The 19,330-nt window shown below is 41.8% G+C and overlaps 2 protein-coding genes across 12 annotated transcripts in view; both read left to right on the top strand.

Moving 5' to 3' along the window:
• Positions 1–19,330, top strand: part of LOC126930917 (protein BRAWNIN) — a 732,366-nt gene that overhangs the window by 647,526 nt on the left and 65,510 nt on the right. The window lies entirely within an intron of this gene.
• Positions 1–19,330, top strand: part of GLT8D2 (glycosyltransferase 8 domain containing 2) — a 73,556-nt gene that overhangs the window by 30,700 nt on the left and 23,526 nt on the right. For 3 of the 4 annotated variants that reach the window (XM_050748489.1, XM_050748488.1, XM_050748492.1), the window contains 2 exons: positions 13,400–13,446; positions 17,951–18,043. In XM_050748489.1, coding sequence (XP_050604446.1) covers positions 13,428–13,446; positions 17,951–18,043 — 112 coding nt within the window. In that variant the 5' untranslated portion in view covers positions 13,400–13,427. Of the gene's footprint in view, positions 1–3,150; positions 3,241–13,399; positions 13,447–17,950; positions 18,044–19,330 lie in introns of those variants that run through there. The other variant, XM_050748490.1, reaches the window with a different exon arrangement.

The raw sequence follows: 19,330 nt of genomic DNA, 5'->3' as shown, positions 1-19,330 counted from the left end.
CTACTCCCAGAGGTGGAGTCTACAGAGACATCTGGCCTTGCTGAGCTGTGGTGGGCTCCGCCCAGTTTGAGCTTCCCTGCCACTTTGTTTACCCACTCAAACCTCAGCAATGGCAGACACCCCTCCCCCTGCCAGGCTGCTGCCTTGCAGGTCGATGTTGATCTCAGACTGCTGCACTATCAGTGAGCAAGGCTCAGTGGGCATGGGCCCACCGAACCAGGCACAGTATATAATCTCCTGTTGTGCTGTTTGCTAAGACCATTGGAAAAGTGCAGTATTTGGGCGGGAGTGTCCCGTTTTTCCAGGTAAAGTCTGTCATGGCTTCCGTTGGCTAGGAAAGGGAAATCCCCCAGCCCCTTGGGCTTCCCGGGTGAGGCGATGCCCTGCCCTGCTTTGGCTCACCCTCTGTGGGCTGCACCCTCTCTCCAGCTAGTCCCAATGAGATGAACCAGGTACCTCAGTTGGAAAAGCAGAAATCACCCGTCTTCTGCATCAATCATACTGGGAGCTCCAGACCGGAGCTATTCCTATTCGACCATCTTGGAACAGAATCCAGGCATAAATAATTTTTAAGGAAGTAAGCATGTTCTTGTAAATATTGTCTAAATAATTAAAATGACATAAAGTTATGGATAAGAACATTTTATCGACTATTAGTTCTTAAAATAAGATTTTTTGGTTTGCTTTCTTCAGCTTTATTGAGGTATAGTTGACAAATAAAAAATGTATATATTCAGCCAACCATGGTGGCTCATGCCTGTAATCTCAGTGCTTTGGGAGACAAGGTGGGAGGATCGATAGAGCCCAGGAGTTCAAGGTTACAATGAGCTATGATTGCACACTGCACTCCAGCCTGGGTGACAATCCTGTCTCTGAAAAAAATACACACACACACACACACATATATATATATATACACACACACACATATATACGCACACACACATATATATATATTCAAGGAGTACAATGTTTTAATATACACATTGTGAAATGATTACCACAATCAAGCTAATTAACAAATCCATCACCCTCACATATTTACCTTTTGTGTATGGTGTGGTGAGAACTCTTAAGATCTACCCTCTTAGCAGATTTCAGGTATACAATACATTATTAGTAATAACCGTCACCATGCTGTGTGTTAGGTCTCCAGAACTTGCTCATCTTATAACTGCAAGCTTGTACCCTTTGACTGAGATTTCCTCATTTCTCCACCTCCCTGTCCCTGGTAATCACCCTTCTACTTTCTGTTTCTGTAAGTTCAACTTTGTAGATTTCTCATATAAGTGAACATGCAGTATTTATTTTTCTTTGCCTGGCTCATTTCACTTAGCATAACGTCCTCCAGGTTCACCCATATTGTCACAAATGGCATTATTTTCTTCTTTTCTAAGGTGAAATAATATTTTATTTTGTGTGTATATATGTCTACACACACACACACTCATATATATGCCACATTTCTTTATCTACTCATTCATTTATGGACACAGGTTAGTTCCATATCTTGGCTATTCTAAATAGTGCTGCAGGTTGGGCATGGTGACTCATGCCTGTAATCCCAGCACTTTGGGAGGCCGAGGCAGGCAGATCACCTGAGGTCAGGAGTTGGAGACCAGCCTGGCCAACATGGTGAAACCCTGTCTCTACTAAAAATATACAAAAATTAGCCAAGCGTAGTGATATGCACCTGTAATTCCAGCTACTCGGGAGTCTGAGGCAGAAGAATTGCTTGAACCCGGAAGGCGGAAGTTGCAGTGAGCTGAGATCGTGCCACTGCATTCCAGCCCAGGTGATGACAGAGCGAGACTCTGTTTCAAGAAAAAAAAAAAGAAAAAAAAATAGTGCTGCAATGAACCTGGGAGTGCAGATCTAGCTTTGATACTGATTTTCTTTCTGTTGGATATATACCCCAAAGTAGGATAGCTGCATCATATGGTAGCTCTATTTTTAATTTTTTGAGAGACCTCCATATTGTTTTCCATAATGGCTGTACTAATTTACATTCCCACTAGCAATGTACAAGGGTTCCCTTTTCTCTACATCATCACCAACACTTATCTTTTGACTTTTTGGTAATAGCCATTATAACAGATGTGAAGTGATATCCTATTGTGGTTTGGATTTCAATTTCCCTGATTATTAGTGATGTTTAGTATCTTTTCATATACCTGTTGGCCATTTGTATGCCTTCTTTAGAGAAATGTCTATTCTGGTCCTTTGCCTATTTTTAAATCAAGTTTTTTGGTTTTTTTTGCTGTTGAGTTGTATGAGTTTCTTATATATTTTGGATATTAACTTCTTATTAGATATATGGTTTGTAAATAATCGCTCCCATTCCCCAGGTTGCTTTTTTATTTTACTGATTGCTCCTTTGCAGTGCAGAAACTTTTTAGTTTGATGTAGTCCCACTTGTTTTTGCTTTTGGTGTCATATTAAAAAAACATTGCCAAGACCAATGCCACAGAGCTTTCCCCCTGTTTTCTTCTAGTTTTACAGTTTTACATCTTAAACATTTAATTATGTTATTATTAGATTAATAAATAATTAATAAAAATGAATATTTACTTATTTAATATTTAATTCATTTTGAACTGGTTTTGTGTATGAGATAAAGATCCAAGTTTTTAAAATTAATATCCAGTTTTCCCAGCACCACTTATTGAAGAGACTATCCTCTCCCCATTGTGTATTCTTGGTGCCTTTATGGAAGAATAATTGACCATATATGCATGGATTTATTTCTGGGCTCTCTATTCTGTCCCATTGGTTTATATTCCATTGGTCTATGTGTCTGTTTTTATGTCAGTACTACACTTTTTGGATTACTATAACTTTGTAAATATAATTTAAAATTAGGAAATGTGATGCCTTCAGTTTTGTTCTTGCTCAAAGTTGCTTTAGTTATTTGGGGGCTTTTGTGGTTCCATATGCATTTTAGGATTTTTTTTTCTACTTTTGTGAAAAATGCCGTTGGAATTTTGATAGGGACTACATTAAATCTGTAGATTGCTTTGGGTGTTATGGACATTTTGACAATGTTGATTCTTTCAACCCCCATTACTTTTCTGAGGGCATAATTATATAAAGTTCTAGAATGTTAGATCTAATAGAATTGTCTTCTTCAGTCATAATGATGAGGAAACTGAGATGGAGAGAGATGGAGTGATTTCCCTAGGATCACACAATCATAATGGCTTGTACAAGTGGGGTTCCAACTGTTTGCCAAGCACTGTTGTAAGTACTTAATGCATGTAAATGTATTACTGCATTTAATCCTCATAAAGCCTTATATAACCTTCATTTCCTCAACTTTTTATTTATAAATGATTCTAATTTATAGAAAAGTTGCAAGAAGAGTATAATGGCTCAACCAATTTTGCCACGTTAGTATTGTCTCTGTACCTCTCACTCTCTCTTTCCACACACAAACACCCCTGAACCTCTTGACCTTTCACCCCTAAATGAATATATGTGTCTCTTACTATCAATGATGTACTCCTACATAACCATACCACATTTATTCTCTCAGGAAATTTAACATTAATGCCATAATATTTCCCTAATTTCCCAAAAATAAACTTTGTAGCTCTTTTTAAACATTTCGTCCAGGATGCAGTCAAGGTTCACACTTTTTTTTTTCTTTTTTTTTGAGATGGAGTCTCACTCTGTCACCAGGCTGGAGTGCAGTGGTGCGATCTTGGCTCACTGCAACCTCAGCCTTCCAGGTTCAAGCAATTCTCCTGCCTCAGCGTCCCAAGTAGCTGGGACTACAGGTGCGTGCCACCATGCCCAGCTAATTATTGTATTTTTAGTAGAGATGGTGTTTCACCATGTTGGCCAGGATGGTCTCGATCCTTGACTTCATGATCCACCTGCCTCGGCCTCCCAAAGTGCTGGGATTACAAATGTGAGCCACTGTGCCCAGCCAAGGTTCACACTTTCCATTTCATTGTCACATTGTCAAGCCTCTAAAGAGTTCCCAACGTGTTTTTTTTTTTTTTTTTCCTCTCATGACATTGACATATTTGAAGAGACCAGGGCAGTTTGTCTTCAGAATGATCCATGATTTGGATTTTATCATGACCTTATCCATGATAGAATCAGGTTAAATATCACTGGCAGGAACACATTGATATTTATCACATCTCAAGGCACAGGATTTCAATTTGTTTCATTTTGTTGATCTTAAATGTGATTACTTTGAGAATGTGAATTTTCTGTACCCCAACAACCTTTTACCCTATCATTTTAGCATTTATTGAGGTTTTTTTGCCTCAATTACTTATTAACATGTTGATTGTAAAATGGTATTACAGACATTTTATGAGTGAGGAATCTTAAGTTTCCAAGGGAAGGGGTTCTTATGTATTGTGGAGCTAGGATTTGAACCCAGGTAGTCTGACTCCAAGACCCACAGTCTAATACACTAATTGTGTTGGAAAAGGATTTCCAGTTGATTTTCCACTTGATTTCAGTGCCCTCAGTCAGAAACTGTGTCTTGTCTGCTTGGGATTTTTTTTGTTGTTTTTTGAAACCCAAGAAGTGCCACCATCAGAGATGAGATGAAATTGTAGAGAGGAAGGAGAGGATGAAATTGAGGCATGCCAAATCTTTATGCAATTATACACACACACACACACACACACACACACACACATCTTTTTTTAAAGCAAACTTTCTGTTGAAACTACATGCTTCTCAAGGACACCACTCCCACCATATGGCTTAAGGTTTCCTACAACAATCGGCTTCAGGAACTTACCTTCTTGGCTCACTACTGCTGTGCGTTGCAATTGGCGTGCCATTATCTGCATCCTAAAGCCTCTTGTTTCATCTTAAAGAGATTTCAGAGTTGGCAACACACTGGACAGGGAAAGATGAACCCCCTGTTCAGATGAGTCAGCACTTACTATTCCTCTGCCTCTGGAGTGGTCTCACTGTTACAGTAACCAAGCACTCAGGAAAGAGCCGACCAGCCTTGCCTGTGAGCTGTAAAGCTTCATCAACACATGGTGAAATCTGTTATCTGGAGCCCAATTCACCTGACCCCTGGTGTAGCCACAAGGGCCCTTTGACCCCTGCAAACTGCTCCCCATATTCACACACCATTCTGGCCACAGCAAATTTATTTGTAAAGACTTTCATTTGCAAGAAACTGAACCTCATTTCAAAACAGTTTAAGGAAAAAGTGTGAAGTTACTGGTTTTTGTAACTGGGATGCCCAGGAAGTGGATGATCTGAGGGACTTAAAGCTCGGCTTCCCTCTGGTCTTTGCCCCATTCTCTCCTGTGATACCAGATGTCTTGTTTCATGGAGTGGGAGAAGGGGCCATGTGGCCAGAGATCATTCTAGGCTTCCATCATCCCCAAAAGTTAGATGCATGCATATCACCTAAAATCCTAAATGGATAAAAAGTACCTGAAACCCTATCTCAGAAAAATCCTCAGTAGCGTGCTGTTTTGACCCAATTCTTTTCCAGGTGCAAAGGGGGAAGAGAAGGGTCACTGCCATGCACTCAGAGCTCTTGGGTGTTCAGTCTGTAGCCTAGGAAAATAAAAGGAACATTGTAGCTGGTTGTTTACAGTGAATTAAAGACTTGAATCAAATCTCTGTTGAAGAGTTTTCCTAGATGACTGCCAGCAAATTCTCATAACACTTTGGTTCATGAAACCGTGGGGACCTATGATATCCTTCCTTTCTCAATTACCTCCTTGGGCTGTTTCTGTCATGTTGTTAGTTTCTAAAGGTTGTTAGTCCTGGTTTGCTGTCTGCAGCCTCCCATCAAATGTCAAGTTCAGAAGTTCCTTTGAAAGACCATAATTAAGAAGGATCAACTTAATTTTAAAATAAACTGAGTTTTCAAGACAAATTGTTTTTTATGGCAAATTAACTTTTCTGTGTGAGATGAAGTCAGTTGCCAACTCCTGGGGTAATTGGCAAAATGTCACAAACAAGTGAATGGACATAAAAATGTGACAAAATTTAACTTTAGATTTTACAGTAAAATGAATGTTGTCATCTAAAATCCTTATCTAATGGTTAAATTTTATTTTATTTTTTCATCAAACCTGCCATATCCTATGCTTAGCTTAATGCCTACCACTTCTCCTAATGAATATCCAAGGTATTGTATTAAGCATATAGATAGATACATTGTAAATTGGGAAAACTGGGAAGGGAAGTCTTTACAGATATATTTCGAGAATAGAGGAAGGTTGTCTTAGCCTTCTTGATTTCAGAGCATAAATAAAATACTCCAGAATATAATGCAAAGATCGAATTTGAGTTTGGGGAAATGTTTGGTTGAAAGTTTTTCATGGTAGGTTAATCCTTTTCTTGCCTGCTTGGTTCTGATAGTACTCTGAGAACATTATTTAATTTTTTTTTTTTTTTTTTTTTTGAGATGGAGTCTCTCTCTGTCACCCAAGCTGGAGTACAGTGGTGTGATCTCGGCTCACTGCAACCCCCTCCTTGCAGGTTCAAGTGATTCTCATGCTTCAGCCTCCCAAGGAGCTGAGATTACAGGTGTGCCCCACCACATCCAGCCAATTTCTGAATTTTTAGTAGAGATGGGGTTTCGCTGTATTGGCCAGGCTGGTCTCGAATTCCTGGCCTCAAGTGATCCGCCTGCCTCAGCCACCCAAAGTGCTGGGATTATAGGTGTGAGCCACCACACCCGGCCACGTTATTGTCTTTATTTGATGATGTAGCTCACTTTTTAGTCACTGATGACTAATCGGATCTGTAATTCTTCCTGTAGAAAGTATAGGAGAGAATAAAAAACCTGTGTTGATCACTTGCTCTCTCCTTTGGGACACATGTTATCCCTCTAGGTTTAAACTTCTTGCCAGATTTCAAGACCCTTTGAATACCTTGAAATTGGAACAAAATATTAAAGAAAAAAATCAGTTCCACAGAAGGAACAACAATCTCAACAAATGACCTTCCCAACAAATGGTCTTGGAACAATTGGATAACCATATGCTAAAAGATGAAGTTTAATCTACACTTCATGATATATACAAAAATTAACTCTAAATGAAAATATTAAGTCTAAAACTATAAAATTCTCCAAGAAAACATAGGAGAAAGTCATTATGACCTTAGGTTAGGCCAAAAATTATTAGATATGATACCAAAAGCATGATCTATAAAAGAAAAAAAGGCCAGGTGTGGTGGCTCATGCCTGTAATCCCAGCACTTTGAGAAGTCAAGGCAGGCAGATCACTTGAGCTCAGGAGTTCAAGACCAGCCTGGGCAACAGGGCAAAACCCCATCTCTATAAAAAATACAAAGATCAGCTGCGTGCGGTGCTGTGCGCCTGTAGTCCCAGCTGCTTGGGAGGCTGAGGTAGAATTGCTTGAGCCTGGGAGGTGGAGTTTGCAGTGAGCCGAGATCGTACCACTGCACTTGAGGCTAGGTAATAGAGTAAAACCCTGTTTCAAAAAAAAGAAAAAAAAGAAAATGAATCTGACATTATCAAAATGAAATACTTTTGCTCTGCAAAATTTATTAAGAGACTGAAAAGACAAGCCACATACCAGGGGAAAGTATTTGCAAATCGCATAACACAGTGCTTTTTTTTTTTCTTCTTCTTTTTACAGAGTCTCACTCTGTTGCCTAGGCTGGAGCGCAGTGGCACAGTCTTGGCTCACTGCAACCTCCGCCTTCAGGTTCAGGCAATTCTCCTGCCTCAGCCTCCCGAGTAGCTGGGATTACAGACCCACACCACCAAGCCTGGTTAATTTTTGTATTTTAGTAGAGACAGGGTTTCACCATGTTGGCCAGGCTGGTCTTGAACTCCTGACCTCAAGTGATCTGCCAGCCTTGACCTCCCAAATTGCTGGGATTACAGGCATGAGCCACAGCACTGAGGCCTGACACAGGGCTTGTATCTGGAATACATAAACAACTCCCAAAACTCAAAAATAAGAAAATAATTCTATAAAAATGCACAAAAGATTTAAACAGACATTTCACCATATGTGGATGGTAAATGAACACACAAAAAGATGCTCAACATGAGTAATCATTAGGGAAATGCAAATTAAAATCACAATGCAATTCACCCATTATAACAGCTAAAATAAAAAAAAATACCGACAATACCAAGTGCTGTCAAGAACACAGAGCAACTGGAACTTTCTCACCATGCTAGTGGGAATCAAAATGAAAATGTTTTCACTCAGGAAAAAAAGATTGTCAGTTTCTGTTTCCACTCAGGAAAAAAGATTGTCAATTTCTTTCTTTTTCTTTTCCTTTTTTTTCAGACAAGGTCTCTCTCTGTCACCTGGGCTGGAGTGCAGTGGTGCAACCGTGGCTCACTGCAGCCTCAACCTCCCAGGCTCAAGCAATCTTCCCACCTCAGCCTCCTGAATAGCTGGGACCACAGGTGCCCACCACCATGTCTGGCTAATTTTTTTTCTCTAACTCCCCACATTTGGTTTTTGAGGTTTTTGTTGTTTTGTTTTGTTTTCATAGAGACAGGGGTCTCACTATGTTGCCAGGGCTGGTCTTGGACTCCTGAGCTCAAGCGATCCTCCCACCTTGGCTTCCCAAAGTGCAGGGATTATAGGCATGAACCACTGTGCCCAGCTTAGATTGGCAGTTTCTTTCTTTTTTTTTTTTTTGAGACAGAGTCTTGCTCTGTCGCCCAGGCTGGAGTGCAGTGGCCAGATCTCAGCTCACTGCAAGCTCCGCCTCCTGGGTTCCCACCATTCTCCTGCCTCAGCCTCCCGAGTAGCTGGGACTACAGGCGCCCGCCACCTCGCCCGGCTAGTTTTTTGTATTTTTTAGTAGAGACGGGGTTTCACCGTGTTAGCCAGGATGGTCTCGATCTCCTGACCTCGTGATCTGCCCGTCTCGGCCTCCCAAAGTGCTGGGATTACAGGCTTGAGCCACCGCGCCCGGCCGGCAGTTTCTTATAGAGTTAAATATATATCTACCAAAAGACCTAGCAATAACACTTCTAGGTAGTTACCCTCTATTCACACTAAAACCTGTAAACAAGTGTTTATAGAAACATTATTCATAATCACAAAACAATGGAAACAACCCAAATGTCCTTCAGTGGGTGAATGGATAAACTGTGGTATATCCATTCAGTGGAATACTATTCAGCAATAAAAAGGTACAAACTATTGGTAAAGGCAGTAGCAAGTATGAATCTCAAAAGCATTATGCTAATTGAAAAAAGAGAGTCTCTCAAAATATTACATCCTGTAGGATTCCACTTATATGACATTCTGGAAAAGGTAAAACTATAGAGACAGAGAATAGATCAGTGGTTGCCAAGGGCTAGGTGTTGGACAGGGCCTGACTACAAAGGGGCAGCACAAGGGAATTCTTTAGGAGTGTTGGCATTGTTCTCTATCCCATTTGTGGTGGTTGTTACAAGAATCTATGCATGTGTAAAAGTCCATAGAATGACAGAAACAAAAAAGTAAATTCTAATGTGTGTAAATTTTAAAAAACTTAAAAATCAACATGTCAAATTTTGCAGCTGACATGGTAATATTCCTTTAATAAATGTGTCATGGAAAAGAAGCCTATTTAAAACGAAAACAGATATACTGAATGTTTATTATACAGAACCATTTGTGTTTCCCTGGGTGAAGCGCTCTTTCTGATTCTTCAATGCAGTCTAAAGAATTCAGAAAATACTACCTAATAAAAGAGAAACAGTATGCATAGCAATTTTTGAAATTTTATTTTATTTTAAGTTTTGGGATACATGTGCAGGTTTGTTACATAGATAAATGTGTGCCATACTGGTTTGCTGCACCTATCAACCCATCACCTAGGTATTAAGCCCCGCATGCATTAGCTATTTATCCTGATGCTCTCCCTCCCCCTGATGCATAGCAATTTTTAAGAACATCAAGAAAGAACTCACAGTAGGAAATGTGTGTAAATCCAGAAGACCAGAAATAAATTTGCTTGTCAACATGTATCAAATACCTTGGCAGAAAAATAGTTCTCATGGGCCAATTCTTTATGCTCTGAAGCAGCAGCTGGTCTCTTTTGTTAAAATAAGTTGTTCTTGGAATACACCTAGTTGATAGGCCTCTTAGAATTTGCCCTGCATTTTTCTTATGCAAAGGACTTTATGTAAAAAGTTGGCGTGATAGAATATGAGAATGGTTGATGATGTGACAGTTATAGTTCTTGCTGCTTAGCAAAATACAATGCATCATGTGTGTGTGCGTGTGTGTGTGTGTGTGTGTAGAATCTCCTGTGCTTATTTGTATGTATAAATAGATAATACATTAGTATGATCTGACATTCTGTAGGTGCCAAAGCTGCTATTTATTAGTCAGAACACTTCTGTGGGACTGTGCCAGCCATTTATAACTGGTACCCATTTTGATTGATCAGTGCCAAAGGCCATATGAGTTATTAAATATGTTCAGTATAAATCCTGTAAGACTATCAACCAAAAAAATCTCCCTTTTTCTACCAGCCTACCCCCCCTATATTTTCTGTAATCTTCAACACAGAGACAAAAAGGCCTTTTAATATTGGGTTACATGAAGTTGGGTAGAGGTGGGTATTTTAATTACTTTAATCATGTATAACAATGTGAAACAGGCATATCTCACCCCAAATCTGTCTCTGACAGTCCTCCAGCCTTTCTTCCAGGGGTCTCTTTCTTTCCATTTGTGTTCCCTTCTCCTTGCAGTCACGCTGAAAGCATGCCCCCTCCTGATGTTAATCTGGGACCTGATAAACATCCTACTGTGGGATGAGATAAACTTTCTCATCCCACAGTGACCATCCCCTGGAATATTATTGCTGTGAGCTTGGGGCTACAAAAAGACACATGACAAATCTGGCAGCTCTTCTGAAAGCAGCAGTTTTTCTTCTTTTCCTTTCTTTTCTTTTCTTTTCTTTCTCTCTCTCCCTCTCTCTTTCTTTCTTTCTTCTTTCTTTCTTTTCTCCTCCTCCTTCTCCTTCTCCTTCCTCTCCTTCCTTCCTTTCTTCCTTCCTTTCTTTCTTTCTTTTTCTTTCTTTCTTTCTTTCTTTCTTTCTTTCTTTCTTTCTTTCTTTCTTTCTTTCTTTCTCTCTCTCTCTCTTCTTCTTCTACTTCTTCTTCTTCTCCTCCTCCTCCTTCCTTCCTTCTTTCCCTTCCCTTTCCCTTCCTTCCTTCCTTCCTTCTTTCCTTTCTCTCTCCTTCCTTCCTTCCTTCCTTCCTTCCTTCCTTCCTTCCTTCCTTCCTTCCTTCCTTCCTTCCTTCCTTCCTTCCTTCTCTCCTCTCTCTTCTTTCTTTTTCTTTTTTAAAACAAGGTTTTGCTCTGTCTCCCAGCTGGAGTGCAGCAGCCATGGCTCACTGCAGCCTCAACCTCCGGGGCTCATGCGATCCTCCTGCCTCAACTTCCCGAGTAGCTAGGACTACAGGCATGCACCACGATGCCTGCTAATTTTTGTATTTTTTTGTAGAGATCGTTGCAGGGGGGTCTTATTATGTTGCCCAGGCTTATCTCCAACCCCTGGGCTCAAGCATCTGCCCACCCTGGGCTCCAAAAGGGAGCCACCACACCCGGTAAAACACTTAAAATGTCACTTTAGGTCCTGTGGGAAGAGCAGTGTGGAGGTGGGCTGAGGTTAGAAGGTGCAGAGAGTGAAAGAAGATTGTGGGCTGAGTATTGGACATCTGTTCTTGAATAGTCCCTGGGCCTGCCATAGGAAAGGAAGTTCTCCTGGGTAAGTGATTGGACTTTTCCTTCTCCTCTAATAACATTTTTTCTTGGGCTGTGGCCGAACCTTAGGATTCTGGTTCATCCCTTATTCAGACCAGGTTAGCTTTTCCCTGCTCTCACCTGGCCATCTCACCTAGGCACAGAAGACCTGGCTTTCATAACAGATAGCTTTCTCCCTGAGGGGCAAACTCTGCCAGCAGTTGAAGGAGTGATTCCTTTCCACTAATTCTTGCACAGTTCCCATGAATTTGAAGGTAAAACAAAAAACGTGAAACTTTGAGCTCATTGTGAGCAATGTTAAGTGTTTACTCTCCTTTACCTTCAGAATTCCCTTGGGAATGTTTGGAAAACAGTGCTTTAGGGCTTTAACAAAGTTAAACACTGATGGAGGGGGTTTTGTGCACTTAAAATAAAATCCAAACTCCTCTTTAGGCACAGTAGTATCCGGTCCCTTGGTACCTCTCTGGCCTCTTCCATCCAGTCTCTCCTTTGATCCACTGTGATCCAGAGACTTTGAGCTTCTTGCAGTTCCTAGAATATTTAGAGCTCTTTCCAGCCCCAGGGACTTTGCACTTGCTGTTCCCTTTGCCTGGGATGCTCCTCTGCATGTTCTGCCCTTGTCTGGCTCTTGCTCTTCCTTCCCTCCAATGCCATATCCTCAATGAAGTTTTTGCTGATTTCTCTTCCTGATGCACTCCCTACCCCTGTTCATCTTTATCCCAACATCTCCTTTGCTTCCTTCATAGCACTTACCGTAATCTAATACTTTTATGTGTCACATTTTAATATCTGTTTCCCCCACTGGACCAAAAGCTCCAGGAGGATAGGGACCAGGACTGTTTCATTTGTTGGTACATCACTGGGAAGTGGCACAGTGCTGGGCTTTTAGTAGGATCTCAATATGTAAATACTGAATGAATGATTGAATTGAGTATAATGCATGCCCCTCCAAGGGATTCCTGAAGATGCAAAAGCTTCCTTATCAAGGAATGAAGTTCTGATAGTAGAAAGATAGCATAGGGTTGATATTTTAGATCAAGGAAGTCTTCTAGTGTGATACTTCCAGTTACGGCCATCTGCTATGCTGACCCAGAAGGCTGACAGAACTCTTTTTGCAGGAGGTTAAAAAAAATTCTGGGCCAGGCACTGTGGCTCACACCTGTAATCCCAGCACTTTGGGAAGCCAAGGTGGATGGCTTGCTTGAGGCTAGGAGTTTGAGACCAGCCTGGGCAACACGGCAAAACCCCATCTCTACTAAAAATAAAAAAATTAGCTGGGAGTGGTGGCACACGCCTGTAGTTCCAGCTACTTGGGAGGCTGAGGAAGGAGGATCACTTGAACCTGGGAGGTGGAGGTTGCAGTGAGCCAAGATCGCAACTGCATTCCAACCTGGGTGATGGAGCGAGACTCTGTCACCAAAAAAAAAAAAAAAAAAAAAAAAAAAAAAAAAAAATTCTGACGACTAAAGATTAGCTTTTGAGGACCCTTAGTAAGGTTTGTTCAACCACAGGCATCACTTTTGAAGACATGGGACTGTATTTATTTTGTTTCCAAAATTTTAGATTCGGAGCAGTAGAAAATGATCACACACTTCACGATATATCAGTCTTTCAGAGAAGGCATAGTCCTTAACACTTGTTGATGACTTTTAAGTTGATTCTCTTTCAAACAGATTTTTTTCTTTAATCCACAGGTTACGGTTCTTATCTGAGTGAATACACATGGCTCTGTTACGAAAAAGTAAGATTACAACTTTTGAAAATAATGATTTAAAAACAGATATTTGGGGAGGATGGTTTTGAGGCTCGGGCTTGGCTTTTTTCTTCTTTCTTGGATTATCTTTGATTTTCATGGATAGTTTTCCCACAGGCACTTTTTGGCATCATCATTTCTGGATGATTCCCATGGAGAGTTGTTCAGTATTTTAGTCAGAAGTGAACTTATTGGCTGGGCGCACTGGCTCACGCCTATAATCCTAGCACCTTGGGAGGCCGAGGTGGGCGGATCAGTTGAGCTCAGGAGTTTGAGACCAGCTTGAGTAACATGGCGAGACCCCATCTCTACAAAAAATACAAAAATTAGCCAGGCGTGGTGGCGGGCACCTGTAGTCTCAGCTACTCAGGAGGCTGAGGCAGGAAGATCACTTGAGCCTGGGAGGCAGAGGCTGCAGTGAGCTGAGATCGCACCACTGCATGCCAGCCTGGGAGACAGAGTGAGACCCCGTCTCAAAAAAAAAAGAAAAGAAGAAGAAGTGGAAGTGAACTTACAACAGGGATCATATAGTTCTATAAAACTTGCAAAAATAACGCATTTTCTCATTCGGAATAAATATTCATGTTTGTAGCTAATTTAGCATTTGTAATTTGTGATTTTGTATTCTTAGTCTTAAAGAGTCACCTCAAATCTTCAGACCCATCAGAACCTGGATTTGCCTCTGATTTTAGATCCAGTAGTTTGTGAATTTGAGGAGAAACATAGTAACCTAATTCTGTGACTGTCAGGGTAGAGTTGCCAGATTCAGCAAACATAGACACAGGACAGGACAACCAGTTAAATTTAAACTTCAGATAAACAACAAATAATTTTTTAGTATAAGTATGTCCCAAATATTGCATGAGACACACTTGTCTGGGTAATTTTTGTATTTTTAGTAGAGACGGGTTTTCACCATGTTGGCCAGGCTGGTCTTGAACTCCTGACCTCAAGTGATCCACCCGCCTCAGCCTCCCAAAGTGATGGGATTACAGGCGTGAGCCACTGTGCCTGGCTGTGGCAGGTGAATATTAATCGAACCTGTTGATAAACTGTAGAATTTTGTCCATTTTCTGTCCATTTTCTGCTTCTCTATAATTTTGTTTTAAACTGAGTCTAGTATCTGATTGTCCCTGGCTGAATCTGATAATCCATTAAGGCAGGGAGGAACTGGGTGTCAGCAAAATAGAATCATAGCCTCCGGATGTAGCTTTGGAAGGCATCCATGGAGACTCTTTTACAAATGGGAAGACAAAGGCATAGAGGCCAAAAAATAGATGCATATGAAGTCAATAGATTAAGTCTCTTGATGCATAAAAATAATAAAAAAAAAATACAGGCTGGGTGCGATGGCTCATGCCTGTATTCCCAGCACTTTGGGAGGCTGAGGCAAGTGGATTGCCTGAGTCCAGGAGTTCAAGACCAGCCTTAGCAACATGGTGAGACCCCATCTCTACTAAAAAAAATACAAAAAAATAGCCAGATGTGGTGATGTGTCTATACTCCCAGCTACTTGGGAGGCTGAGGTAGAGAATCACCTGAGTTTGGAAGGTTGAGGTTACAGTGAACCGAGATCACACTGCTGCACTCCAGCCAGGGCAACTGAGGTGAGACCCCATCTCAAAAAAAAAAAAAAAAGATAAAATAAAATAATAACAACAGTGGTACATAACCATTTGTAAAGTCTTTATCGGGCCTGCATTGCCTTGGTTAACTCTCAAAACAGTAGTACAAGGTAATGCTTATTATTACAATCTCCATTCAGCAGATAAGCACACCAAGCTCAGAGAGGTTAAGATACCCCTCGGCCATATAGCTAGGAGGTGGTAGAAAGGAGATTTGAATCTGACTTCAAATTCACACCTTCTTCCCTTCTACCAACTTTTCCCAAACTTTAGGTAGGTGTGCACTACACATGCCACCATGCATCTTCTCAATTTTTCATCAGTTGTGTTCCTTCTGTCCTAAACGTTACTTAATATTTTCTTTAGGCCAGGCACAGTGGCTCATGCCTGTAATTTCAGCACTTCGGGAGGCCGAGGTGGGCGGATCACCTGCGGTCAGAAGTTCAAGATCAGCCTGGCCAACGTGGTGAAACCCTGTCTCTACTAAAAATACAAAAATTAGCCAGGCATGGTGGTGGAGGCCTCCCAGCTACTTGGGAGGCTGAGGCAGGAGATTCGCTTGAACCCAGGAAGCGGAGGTTGCAGTGAGCCAAGACTGTGCCATTGCACTCCAGCCTGGGCAACAAGAGCAAAACTCTTATCTCAAAAAAATTTTTTTTTCTTTGACTAATTTTTAAAATTTATACTTCATAATAGAAAGTTTTTATCCTTACTGTAAATGAAAACAGAATGATCGCCTATCATTAAAAAAAAGGTAGCTTTAAACACGTATACAATTAGAAGAATGTGATTCAATTCTGGGTAGCTTTTGTTGCGTTCCTGCACATAAAATCAGAAAGACTGACTTTCTCATATGGTGATTAAATATTAATGCTATGAACATGAACTTCCTCAGTCATTTCATGCACAACTGGTGCTATGTGTTCCATATTCAAGAAAACACTGTTTTACACCACTCTACTTCTCAGCAGATCCCAAGGGCCAACATCACTGGAACAAACAGACCTGGAGGCTTGGAGGCATTGGGGTCTTCTGTTTACCCAGGGCAAGAATGTTCCCTCCCTTCCTTCCTTCCTTCCTTCCTTCCTTCCTTCCTTCCTTCCTTCCTTCCTTCCTTCCTTCCTTCCTTCCTTCCTTCCTTCTCTCTCTCTCTTTCTTTCTCTTTCTCTTTCTCTCTCTCTCTCTCTCTCTCTCTTTCTTTCTTTCTTTCTTTCTTTCTTTCTTTCTTTCTTTCTTTCTTTCTTTCTTTCTTTCTTTCTTTCTTTCTTTCTTTCTTTCTTTCTTTTCTTTCTTTCTTTCTTTCTCTCCCTCTCTCTTTCCTTCCTTCTTCTTCTTTTCCTTTTTCTTTCTTTCTCACAGAGTCTCCCTTTGTCGCCCAGACTGGAGTGCAGTGGCACAATCTCAGCTCACTGCAACCTCCACCTCCCAGGTTCAAGTGATTCTCCCGCCTCAGCCTCCTGAATAGCTGGGACTACAGGCATGCGCAACACTCGGCTAATTTTTGTATTTTTAGTAGAGACCGGGTTTTGTCATGTTGGCCAGGCTGGTCTCAAACTCCTGGCCTCCAGTGATCCACCCTCCTTGGCCTCCCAAAGTGCTGGGATTACAGGCGTGAGCCACCGCACCCGGCCTGCACATCATCCTTGACCAAGGGTTGAATTAACTGAGAAGCAACTGTGTCATAATGGCTAAGAACATGTATTTATAATTACTACTGGCTCAAAAGAAGAATCACATAAATTCAACAAAATAAAAGCCACATACAGCAGACCCACAGCTAGTATCATACTAAATGGGGAAAAACTGAAAGCCTTTCCTCTTACATCTGGAACACGACAAGGATGGCTGCGTTTCACCATTGTTATTCAACATTGTACTGGAAGCCCTAGCTAGAGCAATCAGACAAGCAAAAGAAATAAAGGGCATCCAAATAGGAAAGGAAGAACTCAAATTATCCGTGTTTGCAGATGATATGTTTTTGTTTTGTTTTATTTTGGAGAAAGGTCTTGCTGTATTGCCCAGCGGTGTGATCTTGGCTCACTGCAACCTCCACCTCCCAGGTTCAAGCAATTCTCATGCCTCAGCCTCCCAAATAGCTGGGATTACAGGCATGCACCATCCCGCCCAGCTAATTTTTGTATATTTAGTAGAGATAGGGTTTCACCATATTGCCCTGGCTGACCTTGAACTCCTGGCCTCATGTGATCTGCCCACCTCAGCCTCCCAAAGTGCTGGGATTACAGGTGTGAGCCACTACACCTGGCCAATATAATCTTATATTTGGAAAATTCTAAAGACTCCAGCAAAAAACTGTTAGAACTGATATACAAATTCAGTAAAGATGCAAGACCCCTGAGCAACAATAGTGTTCCAGGTTAATTCTTTCTGTTTGTTTGTTTTTGTATTTGAGACAGGGTCTAGCTCTGTCACCTAGGCTGGAGTAATCTTGGCTCACTGCAGCCTCCGCCTCCCAGGCTCAAGCTATCCTCCTATCTCAGCCTCCTTAGTAGCTGGGAATACAGGTGCATGCCACCATACCCAGCTAATTGTGTGTGTGTGTGTGTGTGTGTGTGTGTGTGTGTGTTTTGTGTGTGTGTGGAGAGAGGGTGCCACTCTGTTGCCCAGGCTGGTCTCGAAACTCCTGAGCTCAAGTGATCCACATGCCTCGGCCTCCCAAAGTACTGTTATTACAGGCATAAGCTACCACACCTGGCCAGGTTAATTCTTTATATGCTCTCTGCTTATAGAAAGGTCTCAGACACCACTCTGTGTCATGGAAGGAATCTACTCACACTACCATTCTAAACTTTGTCACGTGATTTCAGGTTCGTAGGTTCAACGTTAATGTGTTTCCATTTCTATTTCAGTTAATCAGGTGCTGCTGTTCCTTCTGATCGTGACCCTCTGTGTGATTCTGTATAAGAAAGTTCATAAGGGGACTGTGTCCAAGAATGATGCAGGTGAGCGGACATGGAATTCATTGAGTTGGGATACCCAGGAATGTGGTTTGAATGTGTTCCTCTAGGTCCTTTCAATAGCTGGGTTCAGGGACAAGTGACAGCTTGGTCAACTCCCAAGGACCTGCTAGTAGAATATCTGCCCTAGAACACCTTTTCAGTTGAGACCTAGGATGGTCGGTGCTATTCAAACTTTAGCATGTGTGAGAGTTGCATGGAGAGCTTGTTAAAACATAGCACTGGGCCTGCCTGCGAGGTGTAGGATCAGTAGGTATGGGGTGGGGCCTCAAGATTTGCATTTCCGATAAGCTCCTGGTTGAGGCTGATGCTGTGGGTTCTTGGACCACAGGGTGAGTGCACTGCTCCACACCCCATCTCTTTGGAGCTTCTCAATGACTTTGCTTATGGAAACCGCCCTCTCTCTCCTCTCCCTGCTGGTTCATTCCCATCAGTGCAAGTCAGCCTCATAACTCTCAACTTGAAAATGGCCCTTCATTGGCCCTTTGTTCTCTCCCAGCTATACTGAGAGCCTTGTTTCCCTCCTCGGGGGTGAATTGCCTGAGATGGCACCTTCACAACTCCAATGCACACACAAAGTCAACTTCCATAAAAATCAAGAAGCACTGTTTATTACATTTTTAATTAATTTACTTTTTTTTTTTTTTTTTTTTTTTGAGACAGAATCTCACTTTGTTGCCCTGGCTGGAATACAGTGGCACAATAGCAGCTCACTGCAGCCTCGACCTCCAGGGCTCAAGCAATCCTCTGGCCTCAGCACCCCCAGGAAGTTGAGACTACAGGAGTGTGCCACCACATCCAGCTAATTTTTTGTACTTTTTGTAGAGATGGGTTTCGCCATGCTGCCCAGGTTGGTTTTGAACTCCTGGGCTCAAGCTGTCCTTCCACCTTGGCCTCCCAAAGTGCTGGGATTACAGGAATGTGCTACCGTGCCCAGCTGATTTACATTTTATATCAATCAAACAAATACACAGTTATGGGCTGGCGATGGTGGCTCACACTTGTAATCCAGCACTTTGGGAGGCTAAGGCAGGAGGATCACTTGAGTCCAGGTGCTTGAGACCAGCCCAGCCTAGGCAACAAAGCAAGACCCTGTCTGCATGCACACAAAAAATTACCTGGGCATGGTGGGGCATGCCTGTAGTCCCAGCTACTTGGGAGGCTGGAATGAGAGTATTACTTGAGCCTAGGAGGTCTAAGCAGCAGTGAGCCCTGATAGTGCCACTACACTCCAGCTTGGATGATAGAGTGAGACTCTGAATACAGTTACTT

Source organism: Macaca thibetana, chromosome 11 (genome assembly GCF_024542745.1).
Source record: "Macaca thibetana thibetana isolate TM-01 chromosome 11, ASM2454274v1, whole genome shotgun sequence".
Taxonomy (NCBI): Eukaryota; Metazoa; Chordata; class Mammalia; order Primates; family Cercopithecidae; genus Macaca; species Macaca thibetana.
Note: the sequence above shows the minus strand (reverse complement) of the source record. Positions and strands in the feature narration are given on the sequence as shown.